This window comes from Colias eurytheme, chromosome 11 (genome assembly GCF_061535395.1).
Source record: "Colias eurytheme isolate Ceu_HAF_F1 chromosome 11, ilColEury1 Martin Lab GWU primary, whole genome shotgun sequence".
NCBI classification, from domain to species: Eukaryota; Metazoa; Arthropoda; class Insecta; order Lepidoptera; family Pieridae; genus Colias; species Colias eurytheme.
Window position 1 is genome coordinate 5,007,425 of NC_142990.1, and position 13,914 is coordinate 5,021,338.

The 13,914-nt window shown below is 32.7% G+C and overlaps 1 protein-coding gene across 1 annotated transcript in view; it reads right to left on the reverse strand.

Moving 5' to 3' along the window:
* Stacl (SH3 and cysteine-rich domain-containing protein) overlaps window positions 1-13,914 on the reverse strand; it is a 124,468-nt gene that overhangs the window by 14,055 nt on the left and 96,499 nt on the right. The window contains exon 12 of the mRNA XM_090107097.1: window positions 4,620-4,768. Within this exon, the coding sequence (XP_089963223.1) occupies window positions 4,620-4,768 (149 nt within the window). The remainder of the gene's footprint in view (window positions 1-4,619; window positions 4,769-13,914) is intronic.

The window sequence follows — 13,914 nt, forward strand, 5'->3', positions numbered from 1 at the left end:
AACATTGTATAATATTAAAAGGATAGTAAAATATATAAAACGTTTTTTCAAGGTTTTCCCTTTACAATTGTGAGAGATGGTAGATACACCATTAACAATAGGTCACGGTTTACGTCATATGTAAACACATTGTTATCACTGAAATCCAAACATTACCAATCGCATCATTAATCATTCTATTATTTTCAGTGTCACAGACATTGACACGCGTTACATATTGATCGTATCAAGGTCAAGAACCATTTGATTGTCGCATCGATCTTTTTAATTATCGTCTTCTAATGAGTTGCAATCAGGCATGTAGAACTTATATTTAACATAGCATTATTACGCCTTACGTCTAGGGTGTAGTGAGTACAAAGGGATTGTGCCAATGCATGCGTATTTAAAGCAGTAGTTAGCAGTAGAGATAAGCGCAAGTAGAGGAATTTACGTGTTCAGTAAGCTGTTATAGATTTACGTTAGTTACGATAGTAGGTTAAAGGAGTGGTATCGTGTCAGTTACGGGCACACCTACGGGGCACATTTACCTCATCGCCATAACCGTAGACACCGCGTGGTACATTTGATTTTTTCTTTATTGATGCAAGAAGAAAGAAACATCAAAATGAACATGATATGTGAGATTTCTGTCGTATATATAAATCTTTTAACCTGTCGTGTTAGATGCGTCGGTCAATGTGATCATGAAAATATGTTGTTTGTTATTAATTGATGTGAAATATAACATGACAGGTTAAATTAACAATTGAGTAATAATCACTTATCAGCATAAAATAAATGATTATTTACACTGAAAGCAAGTAATCATAAATTGAGTTATAAAAATATCAACTGTTATGTTTTTCATGACGACAATGTAATAATATTTCATGAAAATTAAACTGAAATAAGGCACGGAAACAAATAGTTAAATCTGTATTGAAACAAGCCGTCCCGGCATACGTTATTTTGCCTTAGCCTTATATCTTAGGGGTACGAAAAATAGATGTTGACCGATTCACAGATCTACCCAATAGGCACATGAAATTTCATGAGAATCAGTGCAATTTATTGGAGGAGTATACACGTGAATTTTATATAATATCATTCAGAGAATATTATGTTGTAATTATAAAACGGAACCAAGAATAACAACAAATACTTTTATTATCGTATTTGTTACGATAACTTTCAGAGCAAACCTGCACGATTGCCAGCGATTTCTTCTGATTCTAAAAATGTGTTCTTGTATTTTATTATGACCTATTGAATATTCCTATTGAAAATTATGTGCATATTTATTTGCGAATAAATATTTCCACTACACCTCGTTAACTTATTCTGCAAACTGATTTTACTGAGCGCTTGTCGACGCTCGCGAGCTCTCGGCATTATGTTTTCTTTAAAGATGGCCCTCGTTTCCAACTGATCTTGAATATAGCGCCAACTTTACTGGCTTTGTAATTCTATACATATGCATGAATCTCGTGTTTGCATTCTTATCAATACATATATGGAATACTCTTAACGCTATATCAAATATTAATCACATGATAGGATTGAAATCTATACGCCCCAAATTTTAACGTACTTTATTGTAGATACGTGTTATTTAAATTAATAAGACAGTTACATAACAAGTACAATCATGATTACGAGTATTACATACAATTAGCGACTGAACAACCCATATTAGAGGAGAATTAAGAAGCCGTACAAGCAAAATGTAATGTTAAATCTAATTACAGACTTAGGCGAGCTCTTAAAGTTTTAACATATTTTTTATGTCACGAACAAGAGCTTAATAGGTGACCGACCTGGTTTTCAATCGAATTATAACCCGTAGCGTCATAGCTGGCCTATTGACCTAACGCTAACATTTTTTTTATATGCACAAGGTGGAAAATATTATACCTCAGTCAAAATTTTTGACCCGACTCTACATGAGTGCATGTGTGAGTTGTGACCAACCGGCCGACCGTGCTTGCAATCGAATTAAAGCTTGTACTATAGTAGGTAGGTACACAAAATTTCAAGTTACGAGAAGTTGAATTTCATGTAACGTTTTGTGGTAAAGATGTTATATATAAAATCACATTATATTGTACTCTTTTACAAAATAAACGTACACATTGAGGTCATTCTTATATTATTTTTTATCATTAATTTAAAGTCAAGATATTACTGATTGTAGGGGAAAATGAACTTACGTCTTATAAATTTTAATGTTTAGAAATTTGAAAACCATTGTAATATTAATCCATACTTAATATTATAAATGCGAAAGTCTGTCTGTCTGTTACTCAATCACGCCTAAACTACTGAACCAATTTTCATGAAATTTGGTATGGAGATACTTTGATATCCGAGAAAGGACATAGGCTACTTTTTATCCCGGGAAAATGACACAAGCCCGGAAATCCCACGGGAACGGGAACTATGCGAGTTTTTCTTTGACTGCGCGGGCGAAGCCGCGGGCGAAAACCTAGTATGTCATAAAAGTTTCAAAAAACTTATCTGAATGTTTTTCATGTTCTAGTTATAACTATTGTTAAAGTGTACGAAAATGTTGAGCGACTTATTTACTTTTCGGAGTGTTTTTGTAGAAGACTAATGAGTGCACGGAATATATGATTATATTCCGTGACGGAATGATGCAGAGAAAATATATGGAAAAATACAAAGACAAAACAATAGTGAGAATAGCACATAACATAAGCACTTAAAAATGGCATTCATGTACTTAACATATAATTTCAGAAACTCGTTCTGAATACATTGAAAGTCAAAATCATATTCATACATTTTATATATAATATCTACCCAGCCACATCTCAAAATATAAATTTCGCAATCGCAGACAAGTTAACAAAGATATGGGTTCCCAGAGATATCGAATTGAGCGGAAATGAAACGAAACTACCGACGACAGTATCGCAGTCCGCAACGCTGACCATTAAAACTAAAGAGTCGATATTGCCAATCAAACTGTTTACTAAAGGCCCGTCAGGATGCAATCAATTGTTGCGTCGCTGTTAAATACTTCGCTCTTCATATACAGAAAGCATCGATTAATACGAGCTTGAACCTAGCCTGAATTTCCAATATAGGTCATCCAGGGAACTCGATTTCAAATTACAGCGTAATTTTATATGACATCGCTGACGGGGTTAAATTTCAAAGTTGATATTGAGGCAATTGAAATAGGAATGAGTCTGATCGTAGGTTTATGAGAATACGTATTTTACATGGTAGGATGTTACTATAAAAATGTAGAAGAAGTGTGTGGCATCTTCAGTTTTAATAAAAAGCTTGAAGCGCTTTCAATTGAATTAATCTTGAATGGTAATATAATAAGGCCAGGATTCTTCTTACTAAAATAATATGAACCGTTTTGCCTTAGGCATTATAATGATATAGGTATGATACCTTAACAATATCATTTTTATTAAAGATAATCATATCACAATTATTACATTGTCGTCATGTATATGAGGTGTTACATTGAGGTTATGAAAACATCAACACACGTAGAATTATCTTTTATACACAGCTAGCGGCGAGACAGATTTGACATCATATATTATTCAGTATTTTTCGGTACGGGCGCCATTTGCTGGATGTTTTTGTAGTAACATATAATTGTGAACGGACGTTGCAACATCACAGATTATTTTATAAGCTATCATTTTGCAAGCACAGCTAAAATTTTTATTAAATTTTGAAACATTTGAAATGTTTTTATTCTTAGTGATATAAAATGCATACTAAGTGTAGTTAAAATGGAAGTTCCCGTAGCACATTTTATATTTAATTTTGACCGAGCTACTTTATAGCTTCTTTGAATAAAATATCCGTCTATTTTAAAAAATTATGGCTACCCAGACGGTGTCGTTTATAAGCACTGTGTAAATTTCCCTGCATAGATTTTATCCTAGGTTTGAGTATACTCTACGTCTAACCGCTTACTATGGTGTATCAAATGTTTGTCGTCAGTCTATTGATATATTTTTATGAAGACAAGATATTAAAACACAAACGAATATTAATAAAGTATACTCATAAAGATAAATTGAAAGTGAAATTGACAATAGTCTAACTAAATTTGTCGTAATCATGAAATTTTCGAAACAAAGCCTAATGACGATTCGGTCACTGCACAATTAGAAATCAATATAGTGTTTGAGGTGAAAATGTAGTACTAACATTTGACAAACCCAAATCTACATTTAAATAAACCACAGCAAGCGGTTATAACGAGAGTCGAGACCGCACTTCAGTCATAACTCAATCAATGCTGATAATTATGACTAAGCATTTTTCTAAGAGACATCCGATAATCCGGTTTGATAAAGTAGTGCAAAATTTTATATAGTTTGACGTTCAGTGATGCTTAAAGCATGATTCACGCTACACCGTGCCGGGGCAGGGCCATGCCGGAACAGGGAAACAAATAAAACAATATTCATACAAATTTCAACACCTGCGCCGTGCACCGTTCGAGTCACGTTCAGGCATGAATCACTTCATACAAAAAGTAATGTAATGTCGAGCCCCAGACAGGACACGGTCCGGTCGCGACACGGTTTAGCGTTATCAGTCTATTGTAGTGGTTCTAGTTATGTTGGACTGCTTACTTGTCTTGGCCCGCATGAGGTGGTGGTGCGGTAGGGGGTTTGAGGCTTCTGAAAGCCTTAAGCCACTTGTTCTTCATACTGCCGGTTGATGAGGATGATAACTTGCGGTCTGGTGCAGTGCTATCTGCTTTAGCCGCAAATAGCTCCCTCTGTGGAAAAAGTTTATATTAATAATAAAAGTTGGTACAATAAAACTCAAATGGTCTGCCCGAGTTTGTCTGGTTTGAACAATTTTATCTATCTGTTACTCGATTTTCAAGAGATATGATGGTGACAAAAGTTCTAAATCAAGTATTTAAGAACCTGAACATTTAACCTTTACTGTCTCTGTACTCACTGTAGGCGAGCAAGATATTTATCCCTAAGCAACACCATTCATTAGGTATATGTTAGATATTTTCAATAAATAATAAATTAATATGAATATACAAAATACAAATATTTCACACGTAAGTATTTGTAGTAACAAAAAGGCTGTATACAAAAGGTTTATATGTTATCAATCCATTTAAAAAATACGGCATACGTAGGTACGTCAGCACGAGATACCATCAAAGGGAATTACAAAAAATAGGATTTATAAATTGGCAACAAAACTGGAGTAAAGCCTCCATGACGTGTTTGACATAGTATATAATACAATATATAAATTATTATACCAAAAAACATTTTTTGTACAGTTTAGTGATCGGTATATTCCACAACACCTTAGCAATGGATTCACCATAAAGATAATATTATGTCGTAGTACATATTATCTCTATGGGATTCACACTGCATATTTAGATTAGGTAGATAAGATTCACAAATATATCTCAGATGAAAAAGAATTGTGGAGTGGGGATTGAACTTAATATGACATATTCGTTCTTATGTATATTTGTATTATGTACTATGTTATGTACTTGTAGATATATAGGGAACCAAATATCAAAAATATTTCACACAATAATCTAACAAATTAATGATTATATTCAGATATTTAGGCTTAGTATGTCAATGCCTTGCGGTTTTCATGACCTCAATTGATTGTGGAAAATTATGTTGTTGATATTCACGCAACTTAACAAATTGTATAATGCTGCACCAATACTTTAATATAATAAACTCTATAAAACAATATTAAAGACCGAAATGGGTTGAATAAGTTCACAAGAACTGTTGAATTCATCACAGTATCGACTCCGTATGTAAGAATTGCAATTTGGAAAATCGTTTGTTTCTAAAGTGGAAAAAGGAGCCTTGCTGAATAAATGATGCGATTTCTTGACATTGACTGAGACTGAATGTGACGCAACTCCCATTTTCTCGCTGAACTTGTAGATATCTACTACCTATAGTGATCTTGGGAAGATAAAACTTTAACTAGTTCCACTCGGCTGATTGTTCGCTATAAAAGTTACATCTTTTCCAAGATAATTATTATTATTTCCTAGAACTCGGAAGCGGCTGAAAAGTAAATTAAAAAATACTGAGTTATAACTTTTAATGACGATTATTATTTGAGCTGTGAAACTAACGATTCATGAAGTACCGTCTACTGTTTGATGATTCATACATTATTTATTGGATGCCTGAATAATATGAATTTTTCATAATTTTTGTTTACTCATAACTGTTACATAAGAAAATTTTTAACAATCTCCAAAGATCTGAGATGTGTGAAATTCAAATAAAACAAAAGAATATCATAAGCTGTTAGTCGTGTGTGGATTAGATTCTAAAGATTATATTATAAAATCTGAGACGAGACTATTTTACTGATCATAAAAGTGTCTCGACCACGTCTTATCTATTTAGAATATTAAGTCTTCATTTTTTTAAATTTTACCGAGAAGATTTGTTGAGTTTGCATTGTGAAAAACTTATTTATATTATTTGTTTTTTTACATACAAATATAAGTTAACAAATACCACAGAAGATTTATTCAATATAGCTTTGACCTAGGTAAATAACAATACAAAAAAGTAAATAAGTACGAATAATAGTTATACTTATTATGATATAGCTTCTGTTAATAAGAATACCTATATTTTCGTTTGGAAAATAATTAAATATTGGAAAAGTATGAATTTAAATCGCAACAACGACGATAGCCACTTAAATCCTTTTAGTCTGGACGTAGTCTGGTCTTTGTCTAGACTATCAAAATAAAATTTCACGCAAATGGGTATGTCATGTTTAGTTAATCCGTAAACTTTCCATAATATTACTATCCAATGAAAGCTTAAAGCTTTGAACGCACAATACAGCTATAATTATTATTTAATAGCATGTATTTTATATTATTTCACTAAAAATATCTACAGTTATATAGAAATGCTTTGTATATTTATTCTTAAACTCTTACAATACCTACTGTTTATGTGTCCTATGGAAAAATAAACTAGTAGCGATGTTAATAACAGCTGTTAGTAGCTATTGATTGTTATGTAAAAAGTTAATTGATTTTACAGACTTTATTATTCGAGTCTAAAAGCTTAACGGAGATTTAAACGTAACGAGGAGGCTGAGGAGGCTTCGATAGATGCTTGTCAAAATTTAATATTAATAATTGATCTAAACAAGATAAATCCTAAAAGTAGGTTAGAGGTAGCTCTTAAAGAATCGAAGTTGTTTACAATTTTATGATAAATATTCGTCTATTTTTAAATAAACCTAATATTTGTGTGTTTTCCTATTGCGCGCTTTACAAGATTAAATTACTTTACGCAAACTTTTTCAATATATTATTCCGACATATTTGAAAAGAATTGGCGTGTTGTACGCTTCTTGTATGTAATATGTTCTGGAAGGATAAAGATCACCCTTTTTCTACCCACATCTCACAACTGTGCGATGCAAATCAAGTGATTTGCATGCCTTTCACACACTAGAAGTTTTTGGATCAGTTAAAATATCATTTATTTTCCGCCTACGTGTAATCCGTGTTGCTACGTGTAATCTTTTGTTCAATTTGATTTTAATGTTAGACCAATAATAATTAGTCGTGTAGGTACATTTTGCCCTGCAAAATACGAGTGATAAATATGCCTTATCTTGTTATACTTACCTATTAAGTTATGCTACAAAATATAATTATTTGCCGCTTGTATTTGACACTTATTTTTTTTTTCAAAAATTTTAAAAATTATTCACGGATGAAATTTACGGCGCAAATTTGAATTGAAACTGGAGCAAAGGCCCCTAAAATCCTAAGCATAGCGAGTGATTCAATATACTGCGCCCGAGGAAAAATAATTATGCCAGTGAATGATACACTTTTCTTCTCTTCCATGGGAAAAATAAGGCACATTTTTTAATTTACTTTTTCATTTATACCAATTTCATGGAATCCTTTTTACATACGGTATTTTTGTTCGATATTTTTGAAACCATGTTGGAGCATTCTTTTTAGAATATTATTTTAGGCTTATACGCTTTCTATTTAAAAAATAGGAGTATAAAAATATATTTGTAAGGTTGGATGACATCATTCTGTGACTACAACTGAATTTCGCAATTTGTTTAATTGAGTATGGTAACAAGTAACAACAATATAAGGTGGGTAGGTAATTTGTGTATTTAGGTTGACGTGTAATTTTGTGTCTGTGGTGTAGATAATAGACTGTATTATTTTAAATATTTAACTATTGCTAAATTTATAACAAATACACTATACACTTTTATACGAAAGTCTCAATGTACTCATTTAATAATATCATAGACAGGCTCTATATAACAATATTTAAATCAATATCTATATTTAAAAAACATAATTGTAGGTTGTATATGTGCTTTTATAATTAAATAGCCCGACTCGTTTTAAAAATATTGATAAAATGAAGTGAAGATAGGCACGATTTCTTTAAAGTTTTGTGTATGTGAATGGCAGGTATCATATTTTTCAGTTGTTTTATGATACGATAATTAATTTGTTTTAGTAGATCGTCAATGTTGTTTATTTTTTCGTTATATTATTACATAAATTAATTATTTTAATGTTTCTCTGACTTCTACTAACCTAGAGGTTAATGGAAGATAGTTTTGTAATTATGTGATCGCCGCCGCCCAATGACACTCGCCACGGGAATAATATTGTGGGCAATTGCCGGTCTAGTAAACAATTTGAATTAATAAAGCTGGAAAGGGCAAGTTGATCAACTCAAGTATAGGCGGAAACTGAAAACGTCTGGCTGCACCTAAAGGGTTTTGGCCCGCTTGTTACAAGTAATTTTAATGAGTTACAGTTTGTCATAATCCCACGAGGTGGTGCCGTCACCGTGACTCGCCAATTCGTCGCAATTTAGTACTACGAAGGTACCTTTTGTAGAACATTTCAATATTTCAGTCTCAATTCCCGAGCTCGAGTTTGTTTCATAAAACTTGATCACGTAAAAGCTGTTATTTGTAAAATGAATGTCATGACTCATTTCAAGAAAAACTCACTCAAAGAAAACATGAGTTAACATCACTCGTACGATGAGTCGCATCGTACTATATTGCATATTATGAAGCAGCGAGATTTCAAATTACATCTTGTGTGACCAATATTCATTCCCTCGACTCTCGTAGCTCTGAAAACTTATATTTTCCTTGCTCTCCTATAGCAAAAAGTTAAATACAAATATATTCAGGAACATAGCGTTAGCGATATTTATTGTTGAATGGCGGCGAATTTTCAGAAATCATGATCAATGAGGTCACAAAAACTTGAGCTCGGTAGACTCAGTTGGGTGACTCTGCACGCGACCTCGGAGCGGTAAACCGCCGAAACTTTTAACAACGCGAACGCAACCAAGTTGATTAAAATAATAATCTCTTGATACCAGTTCCATGAAAATTCGATGGCTTAAAATTTATTCATTCATCACACCAATTGGTATTCTAACAAAAGGTGAATCTATTAATTAAATTTCGTTGAACGCTATTCGAATTAAATAGAAAGTGAAAACTACATTGAAAATTGAAATGTTTCATATTTCTCTGGAATATTATTTATGTGCATTCATTCGTAAATTGCATCAGCTTTTTGCAAATATGAAGAATGTGTTTTTAACGATGATTCTAATAATAAACATTTTTATTTGTACTATGGGCGTAAAAATAATGTACCTATATTATAATGCGAATTTTGATTGGTAAACTGTTGAACTTTTATCGCATTTGTTCAGATGTATGAATCATTAAATAATAATTATTAATTTCAAAGCTGATACATTTTTAATACATAATAGTAAAAATATAAAGCACATAACAAAATATTTTTAATTTGGTAGGAAAAAGTAAGTATTACATGTAGGTACCTAAAGTAAACAGAGCATGGTTTTTTTAAGAAGTATTAGGTACATAACTTATATACTAAGATGGCGATGGAAATCATGTTTTTATTATTAGATACTTAGGTAGGTTTGTTTCAGACTACAAATTATTCTTGCCTTTACAAGAATACGTACCTATTGAAATAAAACAAGATTTAAAAAAAACCGAAGTAAAGCTCTTTTCTAAACTTTGCTTCAATCACAAAGACAAAAAGTATAAAACAGTAGTGTGTTAAAAGAACCTGTCCAATTTACAGAAAATGTTGAGCGGAATAAATGACGATGAAAAGAAAGATAGATAAGACATGCTCTTTTAATTAACATAAAAAGGGACACCTTAATTGCTTTAAGATAAAGGTCAAGATGCGTGTCAAGAACAAATAAAAGCAGCTCTATAAAGTGCCTTATCAACGGAGAATAGACGACAGTAGAATGGGTTATGTGCCACGTTTCTTGAGGTTTTTTATTAGGAGACATAACTTTTTTAGTGTAATGTGTTAGTAATCGCAACTACTGTTTATATCGTAAACATATGATTATATTAAATGATATGCAAATACATAGTTTGCATAATCACTACATAGTATAAAACAAAGTCGCTTTCCCTGTCCCTATGTCCCTATGTCCCTATGTCCCTTTGTACGCTTAAATCTTTGAAACTACGCAACGGATTTTGATGCGGTTTTTTTTAATAGATAGAGTGATTCAAGAGGAAGGTTTATATGTATAATAACATCCATTAAATAGTGGAGAAGTACTGTTATTTTTGAGGTTTCTAATGTGATGTCGTAAAAAATTACATTTTTTCCGCTTACATTGCAATCGCAGGCTGAACCCTACGAGTTTTATCAAAATAATGTACTAAGTATTATACACATTGAAAAGTCTACAGAAAAGTCCGCGATGGTATATGTCTATCTCTTATGGATAACCCACAATAACTTTTTTTTGTCATTTACTTTTTACGACAAATAATGGCTAATTTTCGATGCGATTTTAACCAATACAGCATTAATCCTTAACCAATAAAATACCTTGAATACATTGTTCATTTAATATAGATCTATATGGCCCTTTACACCGTATGATTTAAGTGAATATTTTCGAAGATATTACAGATTTAAAAATTGCGGGACGTAGCGTTTGCGGCGGTACCGGCCGGCCGCCCGGCTATCTATTTTATACCCGTGCGAAGTTTTTATGTACCCCCTATGTTTTTATATACAACGTTCACAGTTTTTCTGTAGTGTATTTAGTATCAGCATTGCACCCGTGCGAAGCCGGGGCGGGTCGCTAGTTATTATTAAAACGGGAAGTTTAAAAAAAAGTAGAGTTATTACTAAAGCTATTTATTGAAGCAGCTTGCATAAGACGTAGGTAAGCTGCATTGTAATTGTAACGTTTTGTACTTATTTCTCTATTTTCTCTTTTAAAAAACTTAAATCATTAAAAACTTACATCATTAAAATAAACTTGCTCTAGTCGTTGGCGAGTTTTATTAGCATCAGGGAAGCTCGACTGGCGTCTCACACGCATTCTTTGTTCACGCTCCATAGTCATAAGATCTGACTTTTGGGAAAGCACTAAATAATGTAATCGATGTACTAAATCCATTGTTATTGAGATATCTAGCTTTACTTCAATACAGGTTTTACATTGGAATTATAAACAGAAACCGAGAAAGTTACAAAAACATGTGATTACACTTCATGAAAATAAAATCCGTTCAAAACTTGAAACACAAAATTGTACACTAAGAATGATATATTAAATGGATAGCAGGTCCATCTTTGGGTCTGCATATTTGTACAGTTGACTACTAATGAAAATAGCGTTGAAAATGTAATTTAATGTAACGTACGAGAGTCGCGATATTGTGGTCGTGAACGCGAGAACGGCTGGCGCTTTGTAGGGCGGGCGGTTACCGACTGGGCGATGAAACTGAAGACTCGCCTGTGTCTCTAAGCAACGAACAATAACAACACTATGTACACTGTACAACGTTCACTGTTCACCTCAGATCGAGCTCGCCAGATTGTCGGCGTAATTGAATTATGCATAAACTGACGTGATGTTTTATATAAGGCCCTAAGCACCATCTTATCTAGCTGTTGCGTGTTCTTTTATATTAGTAAACACTTTAATTTATTGTATCAGGAATCCTGTAAATGACTAATGATTACTTATGTAATCCTTTTATAGCGCAAACAAATGGAAATATTTTTCTTATATAACATTATTATGTTAAAGATTTGTAACTAGTAAAAATAATATATTATGGTGGAATAAGACTTTTTCGTAGGTAGTCGTACTTTGTAAATAGTGATGATAATCATACCTACATCATTACAAATATAATTTTTTAAACTTCCAAGAAATAGAAATAACTATGTGACTATAACTACCAACACGTAATACCTATAAAGTAGGTAATAACTGGGAATCTACATGAAACATCAATCAATTCAGACTTCTTAGAAAAGAGCTTTTGACTGATATATAAAGATATTAAGTATTATCTAGTATTTAAATCTGTACACATGTGTTGGTAATAAAATTATGGATTATACTGAAATCAATATCTACTTATTACATTTATTATGATACCTCCGTATTTTTTAAAGGTACACACAAGATCAAAATACCTACGCAATATTGTATGCAATTATCTGCTGACTTTTCTTTATTCTTTATTATTTCTCTGTATCTTCACAACAAAATAATTGCTATAAAGTAAATGCCCTTTTATCAACAATTTCTGTTTAAGTTCACTGTCTCAGAATTTATTCAGATGTTGTCTCATTAAAGAGCATCTCGAAAAACATTTATAAAATAGCTATAAATCAATCCTATCGATGGACTATGGAGAGAAGATAAACATCAATTAGTTGAGTTAATTAATTGAATTGACGATAAATAACATTATCAAATATCTTCTAGATATCTTTTACTAAAATGAAAATCGTAAACAAGGTTTATCTCGACCTACAAATAGGATGCTTATAATTTCCATGTCCTTCTGCTTCCATATCAAGGCTTTGACTTGGTTTATTATTAAGAGACTAGTCATTTTGGAGCCGCTCAATCAGGGGCAAAAATAAGTAGGGCGTTTCATTATATTATGTAGGTAAACACTTAGCTGTGTTTACGAGAAAATTAAGAGAAAAACAATAAATCAATTGAACAAGTAAATTCCTTGGGTGAGGGTCATACTTGGCCTATCAAATAGTTTTAGTCCATCGACATGGTATTAGGCCCAGATTTTTTGACAAGCTTCCGCTTATTATGAAACGTTTTCATTTTAAGAGTAGTAAGATAGTAACATATAATATGGTAGAAATCTGTTTATATTGTCGTATAAATACCATAAAATATAATATTATCTACATTAAAATTTAAAATATAAGAAAAATCGAATAGTAGGCCGGGAGATACTGACACAAAATTTTGGGTCATTTGTAACAGGATGGCGGTTTTACAGGGGTCTTAGTACGCAATGAAAAAGGGAAAAATGATGGTCAGAACGGGGGCCCAGTCGCGTGGGTGTAAGTCGAACTCGTCGGATAAGATACAAGAGTCAAACGATTTGTAGGTATCACAAACATTTTTGAATTTACCTATAGCCCATAAAGAAGACATAGGTACACACCGGAAAAGAATGGTATGACACTACCGCCTATACTTCTTTTATATGGGTTATCGGTAAATTCAAAAATGTTTGTGATACAAATCGTTTGACTTCCGAGTTCGACTAACGACCACGCGACTAGTCCCCCGGTACCAGCGTTCTGACCATCATTTTTCTTTTTGTCATTGCATACTAAGACCCCCTTTTTTTGTAAGTGGGGAAATCTTGCATAGATACGCACGGCCTCCGGGGAAGAGGCCGTGGGTTATGTCGGATTTCTACCGAGCAAAACCCCACTGTGTTCCGTCAACCCGCATCAACGACAGGGCCACGGGTATGTACCCTATACCCGTAATATAAGACCCC